This window comes from Dipteris shenzhenensis, chromosome 9 (assembly GCF_047967505.1).
Source record: "Dipteris shenzhenensis isolate YYH24624 ecotype China chromosome 9, Dip_SZ_1.0, whole genome shotgun sequence".
NCBI classification, from domain to species: Eukaryota; Viridiplantae; Streptophyta; class Polypodiopsida; order Gleicheniales; family Dipteridaceae; genus Dipteris; species Dipteris shenzhenensis.
This window is the reverse complement of record NC_141604.1, coordinates 41881625-41900243: the sequence shown is the minus strand read 5'-3', so window position 1 is coordinate 41900243 and position 18619 is coordinate 41881625. Positions and strand designations below refer to the sequence as shown.

Below are 18619 nucleotides of genomic sequence, written 5' to 3'. Positions count from 1 at the left end.
CATATAAAATGCCTATAGTACGAGCATAAACCCAAAAAGCTTCTTACTTCATGCAAATTCTTCAGTTGTGGGGCCAGTTGCAAATTGCTTCAATCTTCGCGAGATCCATGTGCACACCCCTTGGAGATGGTGTCCCAGAAGTGAATCTCAGGCATAAAGAATTCACTCTTCTTTGCATTTACAAGCAGCCTATGCTTGTAGAGTTCTGCAAATACAATTGCCATATGCTTCCTGTGCTTTGCCTCATCTTTTGAGTACACAACCATATCATCGAAGAAAGTGCCCACAAAATCCCTATCCTCAACGGAAGATTTTGTCCATCATCTGATTAAAAGTGGTAGGAGCATTCGTAAGCCCAAATGGCATAACTAAGAACTCATACACTGGTCCTGAAGGCTGGACACATCCTCTGAACGAATGAGTAATTGGTGATACCCACTCTTGAGATCTATGCGATTGAAAATGGCTAACCCTTCCAATCTATCTAAGATATCATCAATTCTTGGAATTGGAAATCTCTTTTTTATGGTTATCTTGTTCAGCGCATGATAATCAATGCACATTCTCCAAGAACCATCACTCATTTGTACTAATAGAACTGGTGAACAATAAGGGGAAGAATTGGGCTGAATCAGCCCCTTCTCTAAAAGGTCTTTCACCTGGCTCATGATTTCTTCTTTGCTAAGCTGCACATACCCTATAAGTTGCGTTGTTTGGTGGACAACTACCTGGCACTATCTCAATTACATGATCCTCAGGCCTCTCAGGTGGAAGTTCACCCGGCTACGAGTCAGAAAAACACTCTCCAAACTGATTAAGGAAATTTGTCCGCTCTTTATCTAGCTTAGAGATTACAAATTGTGAATCATCAGACTGACTCTCCCTTAAGTTTGACATCCAAAACATGTTTCTTCCCTCTATGCTCCAGGGAGATCTTCAGGTTAAATGTATCCACCAAAGTATGAACTATATGACACCAAGGCATTCCAAGCAAAACATCACAACCCTCAAGAGGCATTACATAAAATTCCTTGCTATCCACAAAGCTCTATATATGCAATCGGAGCTTTCCAGTGATAGGGGTAACCCAAGACAAACCAAGCGTGCCTCACTCATAGGCCCCATCTCCTCTGTATGGATTCCAAGTTTGCCTCCCAATTTTGGAGAGAGAATGAGCACCTGGGTCAAAGAAAATCAATGTCATCTAATCCCTCACTTTTCCCCATGCCTTGCAAAGGTCTGTAGCATCGCCATTAGGTTGTTCATCAGGCAACCTAAACTTTTTATTGTATTCTTCAAAGTTATGATAGTTGGATGCATCCAGCTTGTGCCATCTACCTCAAAGGTAGTGGTCAACCAGGTAGCTAAAAACGCCTATTTAAATTGAACCCAACTTGTGGGTGCTCTATCTTGGAGCATTCCCCTTCAAGAAGGTGGCAACCTTTCGCATTTTTGATGACTCAGTGAAGTTCCCCCTAAGAAGGCTGGATCAAATTGTTACACAAAAGTTAAAGCCTTCAACCTATCTTGAGCCCCAGTAAAGGTCTCAAACTTCACTGCTGTACCACCCTCCTTGTAACCTTTTACCTTTTCTTTGGGTGTAAGATTGTCATACATCCAAAAATGGAGGTTGCATTGCATTCCCTCAAGCCTATCCTGCATTGCTACTACCCATTAGAGGGTTTGTCAAACCAGCCCCAGGCATACCAAACATACCTGCAGAAGTTCCAAAGGTCCATGACCTTCCTCTTTGCATTCCTAGCTACAAGCCAATATTGCCATACATCATGTTAGGCATTGCGGGCTATATATCCCCAAATACATTTCCTTGCATAACACACAGGTGAGGCCTTTCCTCTCTCCCACTTGGTCTGCCAAGGCTGGCCCCTCGCTCCCTTCTTATTCTTGTTTGTGGTGGAGGCTTTGGGCGAGGCTTTGGGCTACTACTTGAGATCACAGGTGGCGGGCCTCATAGGGTTGAGGCTCCCAATGAGGCAAGAGGAGGAGCTGTTGGGACTTTGAGTTTGTAGATGACACGGCCTTGTATGCAGAGGGCACCACACCAAGCTTGGAGAGAGTCAGGGGAGACCTGGCTATCTACTATGAGGCCTCGGGTGCGAGGATCAACTAGACAAAGTCCATAGGTTTCTTCAAAGGCTCTAAGGAGACACATGAGATTTGTGAGTGGAGGAGTGACTTTGGTTTTAGATGGATACCGCGGGGCCAGACAGTGAGATACCTCGGATGCTAGGTTGGTATTGACATTACAGTAGAGCAGCAAATTGCCTCGGTCCTTGAGAGTGTTCAGCGCAAGCTTATCTATTGGAGCTCGGCCAAACTCTCCCTAGCAAGTCGTGCCTTAGTGGAAAACCAGCTCCTTTTTGCCACGTCCTGGTATATCGCCTCTTGCTAGTGTTTTCACAGAGGGTGCATTGGGCAGCTCTGATGATTGGTTCAGACTTCCTTTGGGTTGGTTCAGATGGCACGAGGAACACTAGAACCTGCGTCACTTGGCAGATGCTGCAGGCATTGGGAGGCTTGGGTATCATCAATCCAGAGATGCAGAGCAAAGCCCTATTGGGCAAGTTGGTTATTCGCCGCCTCACACCAAGTACAAAGCCTTGGAAGCTCCTCTTACAACGAGGGCTTCTCAGGAACACCCCACGCACTGGGGGGCAGTGGCAGCTTTCACACAGAAGGATCTTCTCAGAGGCTCCCTTACGGGCAAGGGTTCCCCCTTGATGAGGATCCTCCATAGGGTCTAGCAGAGATTAGCAGGGGGCCTCATTCAAGCTTAGCCCAGATGCAGAGAGGAGTTCGAGCGTCAACCCCTTGTTTGGCACCCAAATATCCGAGATCAAGAGGGGCGTATGCTCGGACAGCGGACTCACATTGGTTGGGCACAGTGGGACAGTGAACCAGCTGGGTCCTTTGGCAGATGGAGCCGATTACCCATGGAGGCAACGGTGAGGCTTGGCGCTGTAGCGCATCTGCGAGGGACAGGGCAGCGGATGAGAGAGATTGACCTAGCTATCCTTGAGTCTTGGTAGGGGGACTTCACGTGTGGATGGACAACAGATGGTTGGGCCACTTTTCTCAGATTGGTGTTCCCTTGAGGATGATGATGCATTGAGGCGGCACGCAGCCCAGTTTTTTCTATGTAGGACCTAGAGGCCTTCTCCTGGCACTCACGGAGAGAGACCCTAAGATGGATGGGAGTCTTGATGGGATTCATTGGCAGACGATCAGAGTGGTGGGATGTTTGGGGAAGGAGTGGCACATTGACCCTCCTTGTATCTTAGAGCAGGATGCCCCCAGATGGCGCCTCTGGCTTTAGAAGGGTAGGCCCTTGAGGGTAGTCCAGTGGGATCAGGGAGAGTGGTTCTGGCCCTCCAAGGACGGCCTTGTCAAGTAGGTGGATGAGGTGCCCTTCTTTTCCTACACCACACAGATTGGCAAGAGGCTTCAGATGGATTCTTCACTGTGGATCCCTTCGAGGGAGAGGCATTGGGTGGCCAAGAGAGTGCCCCGGGATGGTGGCCTGTTTGACTGAGGGAGGACATGCATTCCAGATTGATGAGATCTCCCCAGCTTACCGAATATAGGGTTAGAGCATTCAAAGGATAGAGCTCCATGAGGCTGTCCCTCCTGATAGCCTAGCTCCTCCTCCTCCTCCGGAGGATAGCGTATGGGAGGTAGTAGCCAGTATCACTGCGTGGAACATTTGGGTTGCTTGCTACAGTCTGGTGATGGGTGAGCATCCGGTTCCACCCTCAGCTACCTTGGTTGCCATCTGGCAGGATATCATTTACACCCTCTGCTGCACCTGGGAATGTGGGACCCTAGGGTGACACTTGGTCGATTCTGCAAGGCTTGAAGGAATTTTTTACATTTCACTTTGCGAGGGATTTTCTGGTTGTATAGTCCCCCCACTTGGCTGTTAGCCTTAGTACCAGAGATTTTAAAATAGCCTTATTTACAAGCTTTTAAAATAGCATAATTATATCCCTTTTATATCATGTGAATTGCATATGGTGGATGAATTTCATGAAAATTAAGGATTCCACAAGAGGATACATATTGGCTACCATTAGTGCATATGAGAAGGAGCTTTAAAGTTTGATAATGTGGGTGTAGTTCAACTTGCTTTGGTTGAATTCATTAAGGAGCCACCTTTGCATGCTAGATATTGTTTAAATTTGGATTTCTTACACAATCATAAAATGGTTGAGGCAATGCCAAAGATAGAGCCCACTGCTCATGATCAATGTGTGGAGTGTGTTTTAGGAAAGTTGTATTCTCTTGCTTTTCGAAAAGGTGGCTCGATATGCGCCATGTAAAATTCACAAGTAGTTCACAAGGATGTGAATACCACTATCTATAGTGTTGTTTGACACCTTGTCACCATGAGTGATTTTTTCAATTACACAGATTTATCATATCAGAAAATGAGACATCGCATTTCTTGAGTTTAAAAGCTTGGTTGAAAAAGAAGTGCGTTGGAAATTCAGAACACTCATAATTGAGGAAAGGGGGTTGTAGAGGCTAGACATTTTGGAAGAACGTGGAATTAGCCATTTGTTTAAAGAAAGAACATGATGCTTATGGAGTATGGAATTAGCCATCGTACAAACATTCATGGATGACCTTGCTCAACATAGTGGTGTTGCTAAAACAAAGAACATGCTGCTTATAGACCTAACTAGGTGTTTGCTAAAGCATAAGTAGATGTTAAAGGCATTTTGGGATGATATTATAATCGTAACCACATAAAGCTCTAATAGATGCTCCATAAAGGCATGGGTGGAGACAGGGAATCAAACACATTTTCTTTTGGTACAATAGTGAGAGTAAGGGTGGATGTATCATCAACAATTAGAATGTTGTCCTTTAGAGGAATGACATAATGTAGCCTCTTTGGATGCTATCGTGCTTGATGAGGAAGTTAATGTTGAGGCACTGGCTTATGATTCAAATGTTCAAAAGTTGTAGCCACACACTTAGGGCAGATAGCCTCCTCTTGCTTTTGACATGATGCACAAGTGAATCATGTCTACCCCATTGTCGAGACAAAAAGAGGGAGAAGATATCCCAAGATGTGATTATGAACCATTTAGGACAAGAAGACATAGCCCTCTATGGGAAGGATCAAGGTAGCCAACAAGCAACCTAATGCTCTATTCAATTATGCATTAATGTGTACTATAATGGGTGCTCCCATTAAGCTTTAGTCGTATCAAGGTGCACAAGATTTTCCATCATGACAAAAGGCCCTGGGATTTTGTTTCATTATTGCACTTTATGAATGGTCAACTTACCTTATGGATGTCAAAACTACTTGCTTAAGTGGGGAGAAGGTCTATGCACCGTAGCCCCAAGCTTTTTTTGTTTTGGGAAAACCATATAGTTTTCAACTCAAGAACATTCGTTGGCATGTAGAAGCACTAGCATTGTGTATAGTATGGAAAGAAACATTAAATTATTGTTTAGGGGCTTTATGAATATAGCTACTAGGCTGGATTTCTATGAGAGAGGGAATTTTAAACTACTTGCTTAAGTGGGGATCCCAAAGAGGAGGTCTATGCACCGTAGCCCAAGCTTTTTTTGTTTTGGGAAAACCATATAGTTTTCAACTCAAGAACATTCGTTGACATGTAGAAGCACCACCATTGTGTATAGTATGGAAAGATGCATCAAGTATTCTTGTTTAGGGGCTTTATGAATATTGCTACTAAGCTGGATTTCTATGAGAGCGAATATTATTAAGTCATTATTCATGTGATTGATCCCATACTCATAAAACTAGTGAGCAAAGCATTGCAAATGTGAAAGCACAATTGTCGTGTTACATGTTCCTCATAGACATGTAGGTAGCAAGCTCTCTTACTTGTGCTCTAGAAGGCCATATGCCTACTTTTAAGATTGTTTAGTCAACTTATTTAGTGTGCTTTCCATCCACAAGACCTCACGACAGAGTTTAAGTCAATTGCATGGCACTCCTACTTTACGTTTGTATAATGATAGAGACAATGAATTTGAGGGATTTTTGGGTTCACAAATTTTGATGGGATAGGAGACATTAGTGATGTTTAATTCCTATCTCTACCTAGGTAGGTGTGCATTTCATGGCCCATTAAATGCATATTTATAAAGTAAAGCTAGGTATTACGAAACTAATGTAACTAAACCACCAAGGTCGATCTAGCACATTCAACAAACAACAATGTGCATACAGGAGGCCCCAGCAATGTACGAGGCTGCGGTGGCATAGAACCTATGAAAGAGCACTGGCGACAATCAATATGAGTGGTCTATTATGGTCTCCTAGCTGTGGCTCTTTGTCATATAAATGCCACTATCACAAACCGTTGGACTTCTCTAGTCTGGTGAACATGAGGAAAATCCCCGAGCTTGGTCTTTGCAATGACCCACTAACGATTATGTCGGCCTTAGCTACGCTATGTCCTTGAGGCCTGCTGGTCCGTGCTATCTAGCTGGAAAAGCTTAGTGATCACACACGCACACACCGTGCGAGTGCGCACAGACACATAATACATATATAATGACCTCTCTTGTAGCACTTGTGGCAGCAACAAAAATGGCAAGTAACTTTCATACATTTCAAATCTAGCAATAGAAACACTTGTGGCCTTAGATACTTAAAATTCCACAACCTTCACATATTTCTAATCTAAACGGTGTATTTATCTCTTGCTTGATGTATAAACACTCCTACTCAAAAACTCAGCTGCAAATATGGTGTAAGCTATTTGGATTTTTTGGTGCACTTGTACATGTAGCAAGGCATTATGGTACAAAGCTTTGATCCTAATGAAAAAATCTGGACAGAGATATCAACCTTAACCTCAAGCTTTTGATATTTGAAGGAATCCTCAAGATTGAGGTTGCAACTGGCTCTAACGATTTTCTACCTATCCTTGCCCATGAATTGTAAACCCATATGCTACAACTCAAGCCTTGTACATCAGTTAGGCCGACACATTTTTTTGCCAGCTAAAACTATAGCTATGCACAAAGAACGAGCAATCTTCGTTGTAGAAGTGGATGCATGCATGCAATCACATCTAGTGGTGGTTGAATATCACATGACACTAGAAATGAATACACTATATGCAATCACTTCTGGTAAAAGGTGGCTGAAAGGTTGCATGAATCAAAGTGACGACTGCAGTCCTGTGCGAATTTCAGCTGTTAGTGATGGGTGGATATGAGCTCTTTTCAATGAGCGTGCATTACTCATCCCTTCTGCGTATATTTCACCCAATTGCCAGCGCGGCCTTAAATCCAACTGCAGCAAACATTAGGAAACATTTGCAGCTTAGAAAGCTGATCATCTTTTGGAAAAGAGGATTGTGATGACAAAACATTCAACTTTCTACATTTTCTTACATGAATATCCTCAGGCTCATTGATGGCTGGCGGATTTTCGAATCTCCCCAGTTGAAAGTGCTCTACTCCAGCCCATGCTACCATCACACCTGGTGAAGGACAGGAATTTCATATATGAGAAACTATGTTAAGGAATATGTCCATATTTAGATATTTCTGTGGTGCGAATAAAATGACAAAAAAAGATATGAAAGAAGATTTCAAGAGATGTTACTCATAAAAAGTATCATAGCATGGCTATGATGCACAATATGTCAACAAACTCATGCTTCATTAAGCACCCCCGCGCCCCCCACTCTCCCCCCACCACCTTCTCTCTCTCTCTCTCTCTCTCTCTCTCTCTCTCTCTCTCTCACACACACACACACACACACACACACACACACACACGCACACGCACACGCACACGCACACGCTCGCACAAAGAAAAGCAACTGGATCACAAAAAAGAAAGCCTGATGCAAGTATATGAGGCAAGGAAAGATGGACAATGGATGTCTATAGAGACGGCAATGTTCACACTTGTTCGAAATAGGGATGTGTGGTCTGAAAATATGAGGCAACCCAACTATTGATGGCAAGGTGGAGCTGTAATGGTTCCATGATGCCACGAGCTTGTATGCCTGCATTGGCAAAGATTGTTTACAGACACATATGAGAGTCTTGAGAGAGGATGATTACAGCTGGGGCTTCCCCATTGACCCCCTCATGTGAGAGGCACTGGCTTGACCTGCAAGTACCACATAATGTTCTCGCAAGTTTCTGGTCATGACTCTAGACTAGCCTCATGCCTTGGATGATTATTTCTTTTGGCATAGTGGCGTGCGGGGCTGTGCCATACATATCGTACGGCTTGTTCTGTCTGGTACATGTCCAAAACTACCTTGCTCAAAAGTGTTATATTGCATTTCTCCTCCCTTTTATCCATCACAGTGCTCTCTTGTTTACTAACTGGTAATAGATTAAACACAGTTAACAAAAAAAATGCAAACATGAAGTATGTACATGTTCGTGTGCAGTTGCATGCGTATCACAAAGAGAGAGAGAGAGAGAGGACCATTGTCTGTGCACAATCTAGGAGGAGGACAAACTAGACAAAGCCCATGACGTTCTGCTAGTTCTCCAAGCCTTCTTCGTACCAGCTGGTTGGAAGCTACACCACCTGAAACAACCTGGTACATGAAAACAGCCCCTACATTCAAAATTGCATAATTGCAGAAAAGAACCCCCAAAAAAATGCCAACATCGGTATTTTAAATCAGATACCAGGGATTTTATTGTAGGGCTCATTGATTTAGCCCATTCAATGGCTCTGCTGCACTTCTCTTCCAAGTGTAAAACAGCAACCCTCTGGATCAATTAGACAAATAAATTAGTGTTTGAGGGAATCAAGTAATAGCAACCAGAAAGAAGGTGGATGTTCCATTAAATCAGCAACCATGGATTCACTCATTTGTAATGATACTCAGGATAATTGTCAAACTAAAAAAAACAATACAAAGGGGTTTATTACTAGCCAGGAAAAAGACTTGGGGCATTTCAACGAATTCAGAATACCTATTCATGAATACATTAGATAAAGTCAAAAAGGGGTAGCACGCACCAAGTCTTACCAAATGAATGCATACTAGGATCTGAGATATTCCACTCACAAAGACATCAATACATGCATATTATATATATGGATACGTGTGCGTGTGCGCGTGTGCTCGTGTGTGTGTATACGTACTGTGTGCACACACACACAGTGTGGGTTTGTGCATGTGTTTACATACATGCGTGCCATAAAGTGGGTGTATGTAGATCAGAGCATAATACATACCTCTCACACATACACACATGTCCACACCAACATACATAGATAAGCATCCATTAATCAAAGGCCATAATTACACTAATTTTCTATAAAAAATCTGAGGTTCAAGGGCAGATTCAACTCGTCAAATGTAGTGCGGAAAAGCTCAGTTTTACACCAAACTATCATCCTTTCTTGAGTAAAGCTATGTGTAGTCTTGAAGTTACAATAGTCCCTTACAAAAGTTCTGTAAAACTTGCCATGCACACCATGGCATGCTACGCCATTACCAATCAGATCATAGATCAGATGAGTTCATAACCACTTTAACACAGCTAAAATATTGTCACATTACGGAAGGACCAGTTCCATTGCAACTGTAGAGATGCAATATTCCTGGGCATCAACTTTACTGAACCAGTGTCTATTACTAAAATGTAATGGTTAGGTCAAGAATTAATACAAACCTGAAAAGAAGCAGCAACATTGGCTCGAGCTTGTCGATCTTCAGAGTTTGCAGCTGCTATCGGTACAGACCCAGCACTGCTGGACCAAAATAAACAAGTAGACTCATTCTCTCAACTTTCACAATCTTATACCTTTCACAATCCACTTTTGAGATACAACTACCAACAAATGCTTATGCCTCTATGGGCAGAGAAAGAGTACTACATTGACAACCCTGAACAACCAAAGCTTACCTGCACCATTGACAATGTGCCAAAGCACTTACGAATGACGTGTGATAACAAGGATAACTTACATGGCTCTGGATTCAATTGCTAGTCGAACTTGAGTCTTCAGACCCGCATACGAGAAATTGCAATCACGATGGTTCCGCATGGGAACCTGACATACCAATGCCATTTTAATACATCTCAAACAAATCATGTGCAGGTTCTTACTTCCTCTTTCCATTGCTGCTTCAATTACTAACTTGCCTTTTATTGTTTAACACTCAATCTCATGTATATAAATGTAGCCAAGAAAAAGAGTATCAACGATCCCAATATCAAGTGTCCAGAAAAAGAAAATTTGGTTCATCGCACAGCAAGATGCTCCACATCTACTACGTGTGATGGATGATATTGTTAAAGTGCTTTACATATCAACTAGTCTTACCAGAGTGTTGGCCTCGAATTTGGTTTATAGTGTGACCAATCAATTAGTGCAAAAGAGTTCAAAGACCTACAATTTATAGAAATACAAGGGTAGAAAGGGACAGTGGGGAGCGTAGAGAGTGCACCATATCATATCACAAAGGTTGACCACATCTTCAAAGGAATGTCTTAAGGCAGGGGAACCTGAACAAGATAGTTACTTTAACCATTATGCAGTTGGATCAGAGAGAACGGCAATCGAAAGGAAGCCCAACTCTCAGACCATGGCCTTTTGGGTTGCTTCAATGAGCCTAGACTGCTACATCGTAGCCTGATTTCATTCCAAAGAGACCCGTGGCCCACAAATGAGCCTAGAATGCTACATAATAGCCATCCGATCCATCCATATCAAAAAGAGCTAGAAAAACATTGTCTTTTCATGTCATCTTTTATCATCTACTATTTTCAATCACCTTGATCATTGCTTCATGCACATTTCTAATGCAAGGTTCATCATCGATATTGTAAGAGCCTTAGCATGTTATCATGGTCACATCTTAAGACGTAAAACTGGGGTAAAAGCACTCCTCAACTTGACAGTATGATTAACTTAAAGCCAAATAGAATTTCTAAATACTTCAGCAAATGCCTCACAAAGCATATGAAGTATATAACATTGATGTGCCATGAATGCCACCAAAACATTTCAAAGGATCTACTTTGATGTCACCAATTGAGTCTGGTGCCAAACACAAGGAAATAGACATGTCACTCGCGTCCCAACAACAAAGCTCAACTTAAAATCACCCCAAGAAAGAGAGTTGCTATGATGTCTCTAATTTGATTAAGAAAATGACCACTCTATAGGGGTGAAATCACACAGACTAGTTAGTTCTCACAATCATCCGCAAAACCACAATGCGTTAGTAAACACCATATTGGGTGAGCTAGCGAGCTCGTCGCATACCGCCCACTCCAAAATCGTTTCTGCCTCATGAGGGATGTACATAGACAGGTCCTACAAGCAAACTCCTTAAGGGAAAGCACACTATTAGTTGCATCTAACATCTTTTTCAGATAGTTGACATTTGGGAATATCTTCACACTAGTAGGTAAGTCTAAAGCATGGCACACATATTTGAGAGGTGCTATCTACATGTACGACAAATTTGAAGCCATAAAGATAATGCATCCATCAGATTTAAAGCATGGATAATAGCATGAAGCTCTTTCTCATGCTTAGGATATTTAACTTGTCTGAATGTTAGCTTTTGACTTATCAAAGCCATAGGTCTTTAACTCCTAAAGCTATCCCAATGGCATGACCACTAACATCTGTCTCAACCACAAATGGATCAACTATGTGGCACGACGGTCATTGATGCTTCAACTCTTTGAAGCATACATCCAAAGCACTTGTCTAAACCACAAGTCTATACTTTATTTTTTCTTGTACAAAACCCCTTTTTCACTACCTTTTGAAGGTCAAAGAGTGGTAGCATAAGATGTGTATATTCAAGGATAAATATCTGAAAATTTTGAGTGAATCCTTAAAAGAAATCGCTTTAACTCCATTTTCGAGATGTTGCAGAACCCCAGCACATCCAAATCAGCCGATTCTTTCCTTGAAGACCTGCTACAGCATTCAGAACTGTTCTGGGGAGCCGATTTCCACTTCAGAGATCTACTCTTGTGTTTTGGTACAACTACATATCTGCTGAAACACTTCGGAGTACTTTGGAGCTATTCTAGAGATTGCTTCTTAGCTTGCTGCCCACCTTCACAAAGTCCTCTTCAGCCATGACTTCTTTGTCTTCAAGTTCTATCCTCGTGGAGAAGTTTTGTTGGAAAGGTCACCTCCCCATCTGTAAGCCCCCAAATGAGGAGAGCGTGGGGGAGCGAGACCTAGGGCAGGATGTGCCCTAAGAGAGAATACCTGGATGTGTGGATCTAGGACACATCTCAAGCATTCATGGTTGGTGGGGTATCCCAAGGAAGAAAAGAACCTGGCTGTCAGGAGCAGATCCATGGAGGACTGTCTTGCTGGAACAAGTCACAGATGACATCAGCAGTAGTGCGGAACTGAGGCGCAACAGGACAGGGCAAACCAGCAGAGGGAGTCGGCTATATGAAGAGGCTGGTTGGGCTGGTTGGAGCCAGCCAACCAGGCCTTATGTAGGGCAGACCTAGGGGCTGGGACCCTGCCTTGAAGTGTGGGCCAAAGGCCCTAGAAAATAGGGCCCCAAAGGGGCATTTATAGACAGACCAGGTCAGGGCCTGGTCGGCCTGTTTGGGTCGGCCATAGGCAGCCTGACTGGTCGGTTTTTTGCCAGCCCATTAGGGCCTATAAAAGGAGAGGCACTTGCCTCATTTCATCATCCAGCCAAGCAGCACAGGTACCAGCAGAAAGGAGCAGCAGGGAGCTTGCCTTAGGCCACATCACTAGAGGTAAAGGGAGCACACAGGAGCTGCAGACTTAGCTAAGAGTGCTGCCCACCTAGGCTGGTGCAAAGACAGCAAGGTGGAAGGGATCTAGACGGAAAGTCTATAGAAGCTCAAGGTGGAGCACACGGGCTCGAGTCTAGAGATAGCCAACAGATAGGAGAAGGACCTTGTGGTTAGATCAGAGGACCACACCATTGGTGGGACTCTAGATCTATCTCTTTTGTATTGTGTCCATAGTTTTGGACGGAAATATATTATTTTGGTGGTTTCTCTATCTGGCTGGTTCATTGTCTATTGATGAGTCTGCACATCTATTTTATGCACATAAGTTAAGAAGTTTGTGATTCCACACCCCACATACACACTGTGTGAGCTCCTGGGCATTACTATAAGTCTTCCGCTGTGCGTACCCTCTGTTGGGTCATTTCTAACAAGTTTAAGGTGGAAGGTTTTCCCACATGGCAAACCAAAATGCAGCTTCTCCTTATGCGTGGAGTTTGGGATGTTGAGGAGGATGACCAGGTTGAGTTACTTGATCAACAACACCAAAAGATTTGGAAGCAGCAGAATGCTAAGGCCATTGAAATTCTTTTTCAAGATCTATATGAATACCATCTGTGGTAGCGATATGGCCAAGTTATAATCGTTTTTTATTGAAGAACTCACATGTAGACATCGTTGCATAAAGAATATGATGTCAAAGAATAGTCAAAGCTATCTTCTAGTGTTCTTTATGATTATACAAACTTTTAATGTACAGCATAGTAGGCCCGAAACCCGTTTCGGGACAGCCCGAAACCCATTTCGGGACAGCCCGAAACATACGAAACGTTTCAAAAACGTTTCGCATTTGAAACCCGCGTTTCGGGGCCCCCAAAAAATCCGCAATGTTCAAAAAACCCTAATTTACCCCGATTTTGGAAAATATGGTGTTTCATTGCATTTTTGCCTCCCGTACGTGTCAAAGCGCCGCCCATATGTCGCCCGTATGCTGAAATCGATCTTCAGCCATACATTTGCCTTTAGCCCGTCCAAGTGCAGCACGGACATGAATCATGATTCATGATTCCATGTATCTTTCTCAATTCTGAAATATGGCCATTGATGCTTGAATCTAAAATGATGTGTTGTTAAATTATCTGAATTAGAAATTAGTAATATGTTTCAAGCATCCAATTTCAAGTTCTAAGTGACATATCAAATGTCTGTGCACTATGTTTCAGGAGATTTTTTCAAGTATTGGACTTCTGGTGGTAATAATCTAAAATGTTTTAATATTTTTTGGAAAAATATAGATATTTAAATATCCTATTATGCACGAAACGTTTTTACAGACATTTCAGGTTTGCTCCGAAACGTTCCCGAAACCTCGAAACCCGTTTCGAAACTCCTCGCCTACTATGATGTACAGAAGAATCTCATATAAAATATGATGATTAACTTTTTCAGATATGGACAAAAAATATCATTCATCATTTGTTGTCAAGTAGTAGATGCAATTTACGAGTCCAAAAGGCAAAACTGTCCATACCGTGTACGGAAACCTGTCTTGGGATCGCCTTCTTTTCTAATGTGGATCTAACATTATCCTGCTAAAAAATCAACTTGGCGAAGTACATTGCACCATGCAGACAATCAATGAGGTCATTGATCCAAGGTAAAGGATATTTATTCAACAGTTACTTTGCTAAGACATTTACAATCCATGTACATCTGCATGCGTCTATCCTTTTTTCCCATCAAAATGATTGGTGTCTCCCAAGGGGATTTGCTAGGGTGAATATATCCCATCCGAACATATTGTAACAATTGCTTGGCAATTTCATCTTCTTCCTTGAGACTCAGCCTATCTTATTGAAGACCACACCCCGCCCTAGTACCCAAACTTGGGACCAATCAAATGCATAGAATGCATACCGAACCAGAAACTAGTAAAGATAACGTTTACAATAGCCTTAGGTGTGTCCTGTGAACATGAAAGAGTTAAAGAGAGAGAATGCAGGCACGTGTGCGCTCATGGAAACAAATAAAGTTGGTCATAGTATTGGGTTAGAAAGTTTGAAACTCAAAAACCTCAAGTTGCTGATGACATAAGCTGTGATGACAATGGTTAGATGCCCGTGCAACGGTGTAGGTTAAAGTTCCTAGGCACTGAGCTAAAATGAAGTGAACATAATGAAAACGAGACCAAAGAACCAATGAACCATATGCTTACAGAGAAGTTAACAGCCCTCGAATCTCCTTCAAGCGCAAGTTCCTCAACAGCTGCACCACCCCCTTTCTTTAGATCTAAGCCGAGCAACCTAGCTGTCTTATCAAAGGCTTCTCCAATTGCATCATCAATGGTTGTTCCTAGTTGTATGTAATCTCCAACCTTCTCAGCTAACAAGAGAAGGTTATGCCCTCCTGCATCCATCAAAGCTTGCCAATTGAAATGTCAGAAGAAAAACATGAGAAAAATCTATGAATGATTAGGAAAATTATAAATGTGTGTGCAGTGTGACATTGAGATTCTCTCAAGGCACAACAAATACTTTCTATCAGTGAGGCAATGCAAAAAACTTTCAAAGCAAAAATAAAGAGCACAAAATCAATTACCAGACACAAGGAGGACCAGAAAGGGGAACTCTAAATGCCTATCAGTCAGCCTGCACAAGCAAGAAACTCTGAATTACAGCAACATTCAAAGCAGCTGGTCCAGCTTGAAAATAGATGCACTCACAAAGAAATTGTATAATGAATCTAACTTGTATCAGAGCAGGATAAGTAGAGCAAGAGCAAATGGAAAGTTCAACAAAAAAAATCATTTACGCGGATTTTATAATGTCCCTCAAATTATAAAGAGGAAATCTGTATGACGAGAGCACAAGCTGACATTGCAGAAACGATTAGAAGGAAGCAACTGTCCCTTGGATAAACAAGTAAAAACTCTTTTACGTTCATCTATTTGCCTCATCGGTTTGCAAACTTACCCACCTAGCAACCAAGGCATGAGCTTCCATATGATGCACACCAATCCATGGCAAACGATAGGTCTGTGCAATAGAGCGAGCTTTTCTTACGCCAACTGTATCCGGACACCAAAAAAGAGCAATGAAATAACAGTGATTAGCAATTACTTGACCATGAGAATTTTGCATTTGTGCCTGCTCTCTACGGGAAGCTTCCATGACAATACTAACCCCTAAGGCATAAGCTCAAGCCAGGACCAATAGTAACAGCCACAGCTGACAGGTCTGATTCTTTAAGCTGTGCTTGAGAGAGGGCTTCAGCCACCACCTGTTAACAATATCATTAAACACACACAAAAATTAAGAGAGTCACAAATATGTTCTAACTATGGATCGAGCATGGTCATTTAGGCCTTCGTGTGCTCCTTTGGCATTGTATAGAATGGAGAAAAATGACTTCTTCTTTAAAGCATCCCTCTGTGACTTATGTGAGGTTCTAATAGATTCTGGATATCCAAATCTCTTAATAAACAAGGCAATGGAATCTTTATTAGTGGCTACAAAATGTGACAATTGAGTATATTGATCAAATCTGAAGGGCATCATAATAAACTCATACAAAGCTCTCTATGTAGAAGGCTTCATCACGCTCTTTGATTCTGTTAGATATAAGCCCAATCTTAAGCTTATCTGGTAAAGTGTACAGCCCCTTTCAACTCACCCAGCAAGTCATCTATCCCACAATGGGAAACTCGCTTTTTAGTGTGGTCTTGTTCAAATCTCTAGAAGGAAGGAAGTATAGCCTTTTCTTAACATGACGTACAAGTGCATGGTATGCAAGATTCCACTTCTTCTATGAATGCGAATTCGACTACAAGACCGAACCATTGGCTGACTGGCCATACACACAAAGCAGTGATATATGTGCAAGCATGTATAAGCAGGGGTCAAAGCGTCCGACCTTGTCGATAGCTTTTACATGCCCTTCTTGTGCCATTTTTGGAAATACTCCTCCATACTGAGCCAGCAGTTCTGCCTTCAATGATTAAGATACAGAACGAATTAACAAATACGGAGGGGCACGTGCGACCATCAACTTGCTATTACCAACAACTGCATTTCGTCAATTCTATCTATGTCTCTAGTTGTTTACAGTACTCGTCCTTGCCTTAAAACAACCAAGAGTAATTGGAGAAAAGGACCTGGGATGAGACGACTTCGCTGAGAATTTCACCATCACCTGAAACCTAAGGAAGGCCAAGTCGTGTCACTTTCATGCGCACTGGTAGAGAAGCAGGGGCGTGAAAACATTTACAACAGACAAATGCGATATCTAAAGGGCACACACCACCGCAGCTCCAGTGTCGTCGCAGCTAGTCTCGATGCCCAAGATAATTAACTCGCGGCGATTGCTGTTCTGATGCACCAGATTGGCGGTGGGTATCTGTGGAGTGTTGGGCGGGGAAGAATTCAGGGGAGAAAGGATGCATCGATGCGAAATACAAAAGAATTTTTTGGGGACGATGACAGGAAACCCAAGAAGTGTATGAAGCCGAGGAAGAGAGCAGCTGAATCTGGAAGCAGAATGTAGCATTTTTGTGGTGCGCAGCAGAGTTTGAATGGAAGATTGAAATGGAAATGGTTTGTGGGTGATCTTGCAGAGATTTTGAGAGGCCATTGTGCTGCAGCCGCATCACATCACAATCTTTGCTTCATCTTTGGATTCAGAATTTTGAGAGGCCATTGCCCAGTTTGCTTCATGTTGCTCAATTCTTGAGCAAATCTGGCCAGCTGCATGTTGTTGATGATGATGATTCTATTGGGAATGTTGGCCACTTACATGTTGTTCATGATGATCCTGTTGGCAGTGTTGTTGATGATGATGGTTCTATTGGGCATCTGGCCACTTACATATTGTTGTTTATGATGATTCTATTGGGAATGTGCTCAATGCAAGTCATCCATCCATTCTAACCAATGGGAGAGCACTACGCGTTGCACTTAGCCTGCTTCATACTGAAAACCTTCCTCCCTACCTCGATGCCACTCCATGCTTGGGGAGAGCCCTTCCATGGGCAGCCAAGCTTGGCTACTGCGAGCACAAGATCAACCAGCCAATCGGCCCCTTAGACACCGAACGCTCAATGGGCACTTCAAATTTTTTATGCAAGTTGAGGCAAGTGGTCTGTGTGTATAGAGGGTCTGCCCATCACTCTGAGTATGACCCTCATGGGTGGCTAAGGTTCGAGATGTGCAATCCTATTGGTCAGATAAGGCAGTCCTACGTGGGAGAAGGAAGCTCATTTGGTCCATGCAACTCAATGGAGATGGTTGTCTGAAGCTCATGACTTGATCAATTGACCAGTGCGTGGCGGATACATGGCGACGTGTGTTGTGGCTTAGCTCGTCGTGCGGGTTTTGAGCAAGGCGATGATTCCTAGGCATTTTAGCAATATTTTCTTTTCTTAGCATCTCGAATGAAAAGTCATCTGGAGCACAAAGCTAATTCTTGTTTTTGCTGAAAATCCTTCAAGGCCGACCATAGTCCTTCTCTAAGTCCATGTCTTCTTCTCAGCTGGGTCGGCTTGTCAAGTCATGAGTCCTTTGTAAAAGCAAAAATCCTCGGTAGAGGTGAGCTTGTGTCCTTAGTCTTGAACCTGTGTCTTTTGAGTCGATTATAATAAAGGAAAAAATTAGTCCATCAAATACTGTCGCAAGTCTTTTACTATGAGATAGAACCGTGAAGACTGAATTTGTGAGCTTTAGATTCAGATGCATGTCTTGTAGTTTATTACAGTGTATGAAATTGAAAGTTACTTGCCTTAAAAGCTAGTAGTGGTATTAGAGCCACGTTTGGTTAGAGCTATGTAGTTCGAAGATTGTGTCATAGTTTGAATTGAGATCCAAAGAGTGTGTCA

At 42.6% G+C, this 18619-nt stretch overlaps 1 protein-coding gene across 2 annotated transcripts; it reads right to left on the bottom strand.

Moving 5' to 3' along the window:
• Positions 1–6708: 6708 nt before the first annotated feature.
• Positions 6709–17530, bottom strand: GCP1 (glycoprotease 1). 2 transcript variants are annotated; one of them, XM_087379044.1, is made up of 13 exons: positions 17050–17530; positions 16904–16948; positions 16663–16737; positions 15933–16029; positions 15727–15817; positions 15349–15398; positions 14966–15156; positions 9969–10054; positions 9673–9751; positions 8677–8760; positions 8468–8582; positions 7411–7499; positions 6709–7309 (listed from the first exon to the last, which is right to left on the bottom strand). In XM_087379044.1, the coding sequence occupies exons 1-13, from the start codon at positions 17377–17379 to the stop codon at positions 7175–7177; spliced, it is 1467 nt and encodes a 488-aa protein (XP_087235170.1). In that variant the 5' UTR covers positions 17380–17530; the 3' UTR covers positions 6709–7174. The 2 variants fall into 2 exon arrangements, with proteins under 2 accessions (XP_087235170.1, XP_087235171.1); XM_087379045.1 differs by having other exon boundaries at positions 9673–9748; positions 17050–17529.
• Between the last annotated feature and the right edge of the window lie 1089 nt (positions 17531–18619).

Bases quoted from the DNA above. Each gene is read 5' to 3' on its own strand.
- GCP1 (XM_087379044.1), bottom strand. From the start codon at position 17,379: ATGGCCTCTCAAAATCTCTGCAAGATCACCCACAAACCATTTCCATTT. The intron at 10,055-14,965 runs GTAAGCATATGG...TTGGTATGTCAG, and splicing joins CGAGGGCTGTTAACTTCTCT to GTTCCCATGCGGAACCATCG. The intron at 8,583-8,676 runs GTATCTGATTTA...TTCATGTACCAG, and splicing joins GCCCTACAATAAAATCCCTG to GTTGTTTCAGGTGGTGTAGC.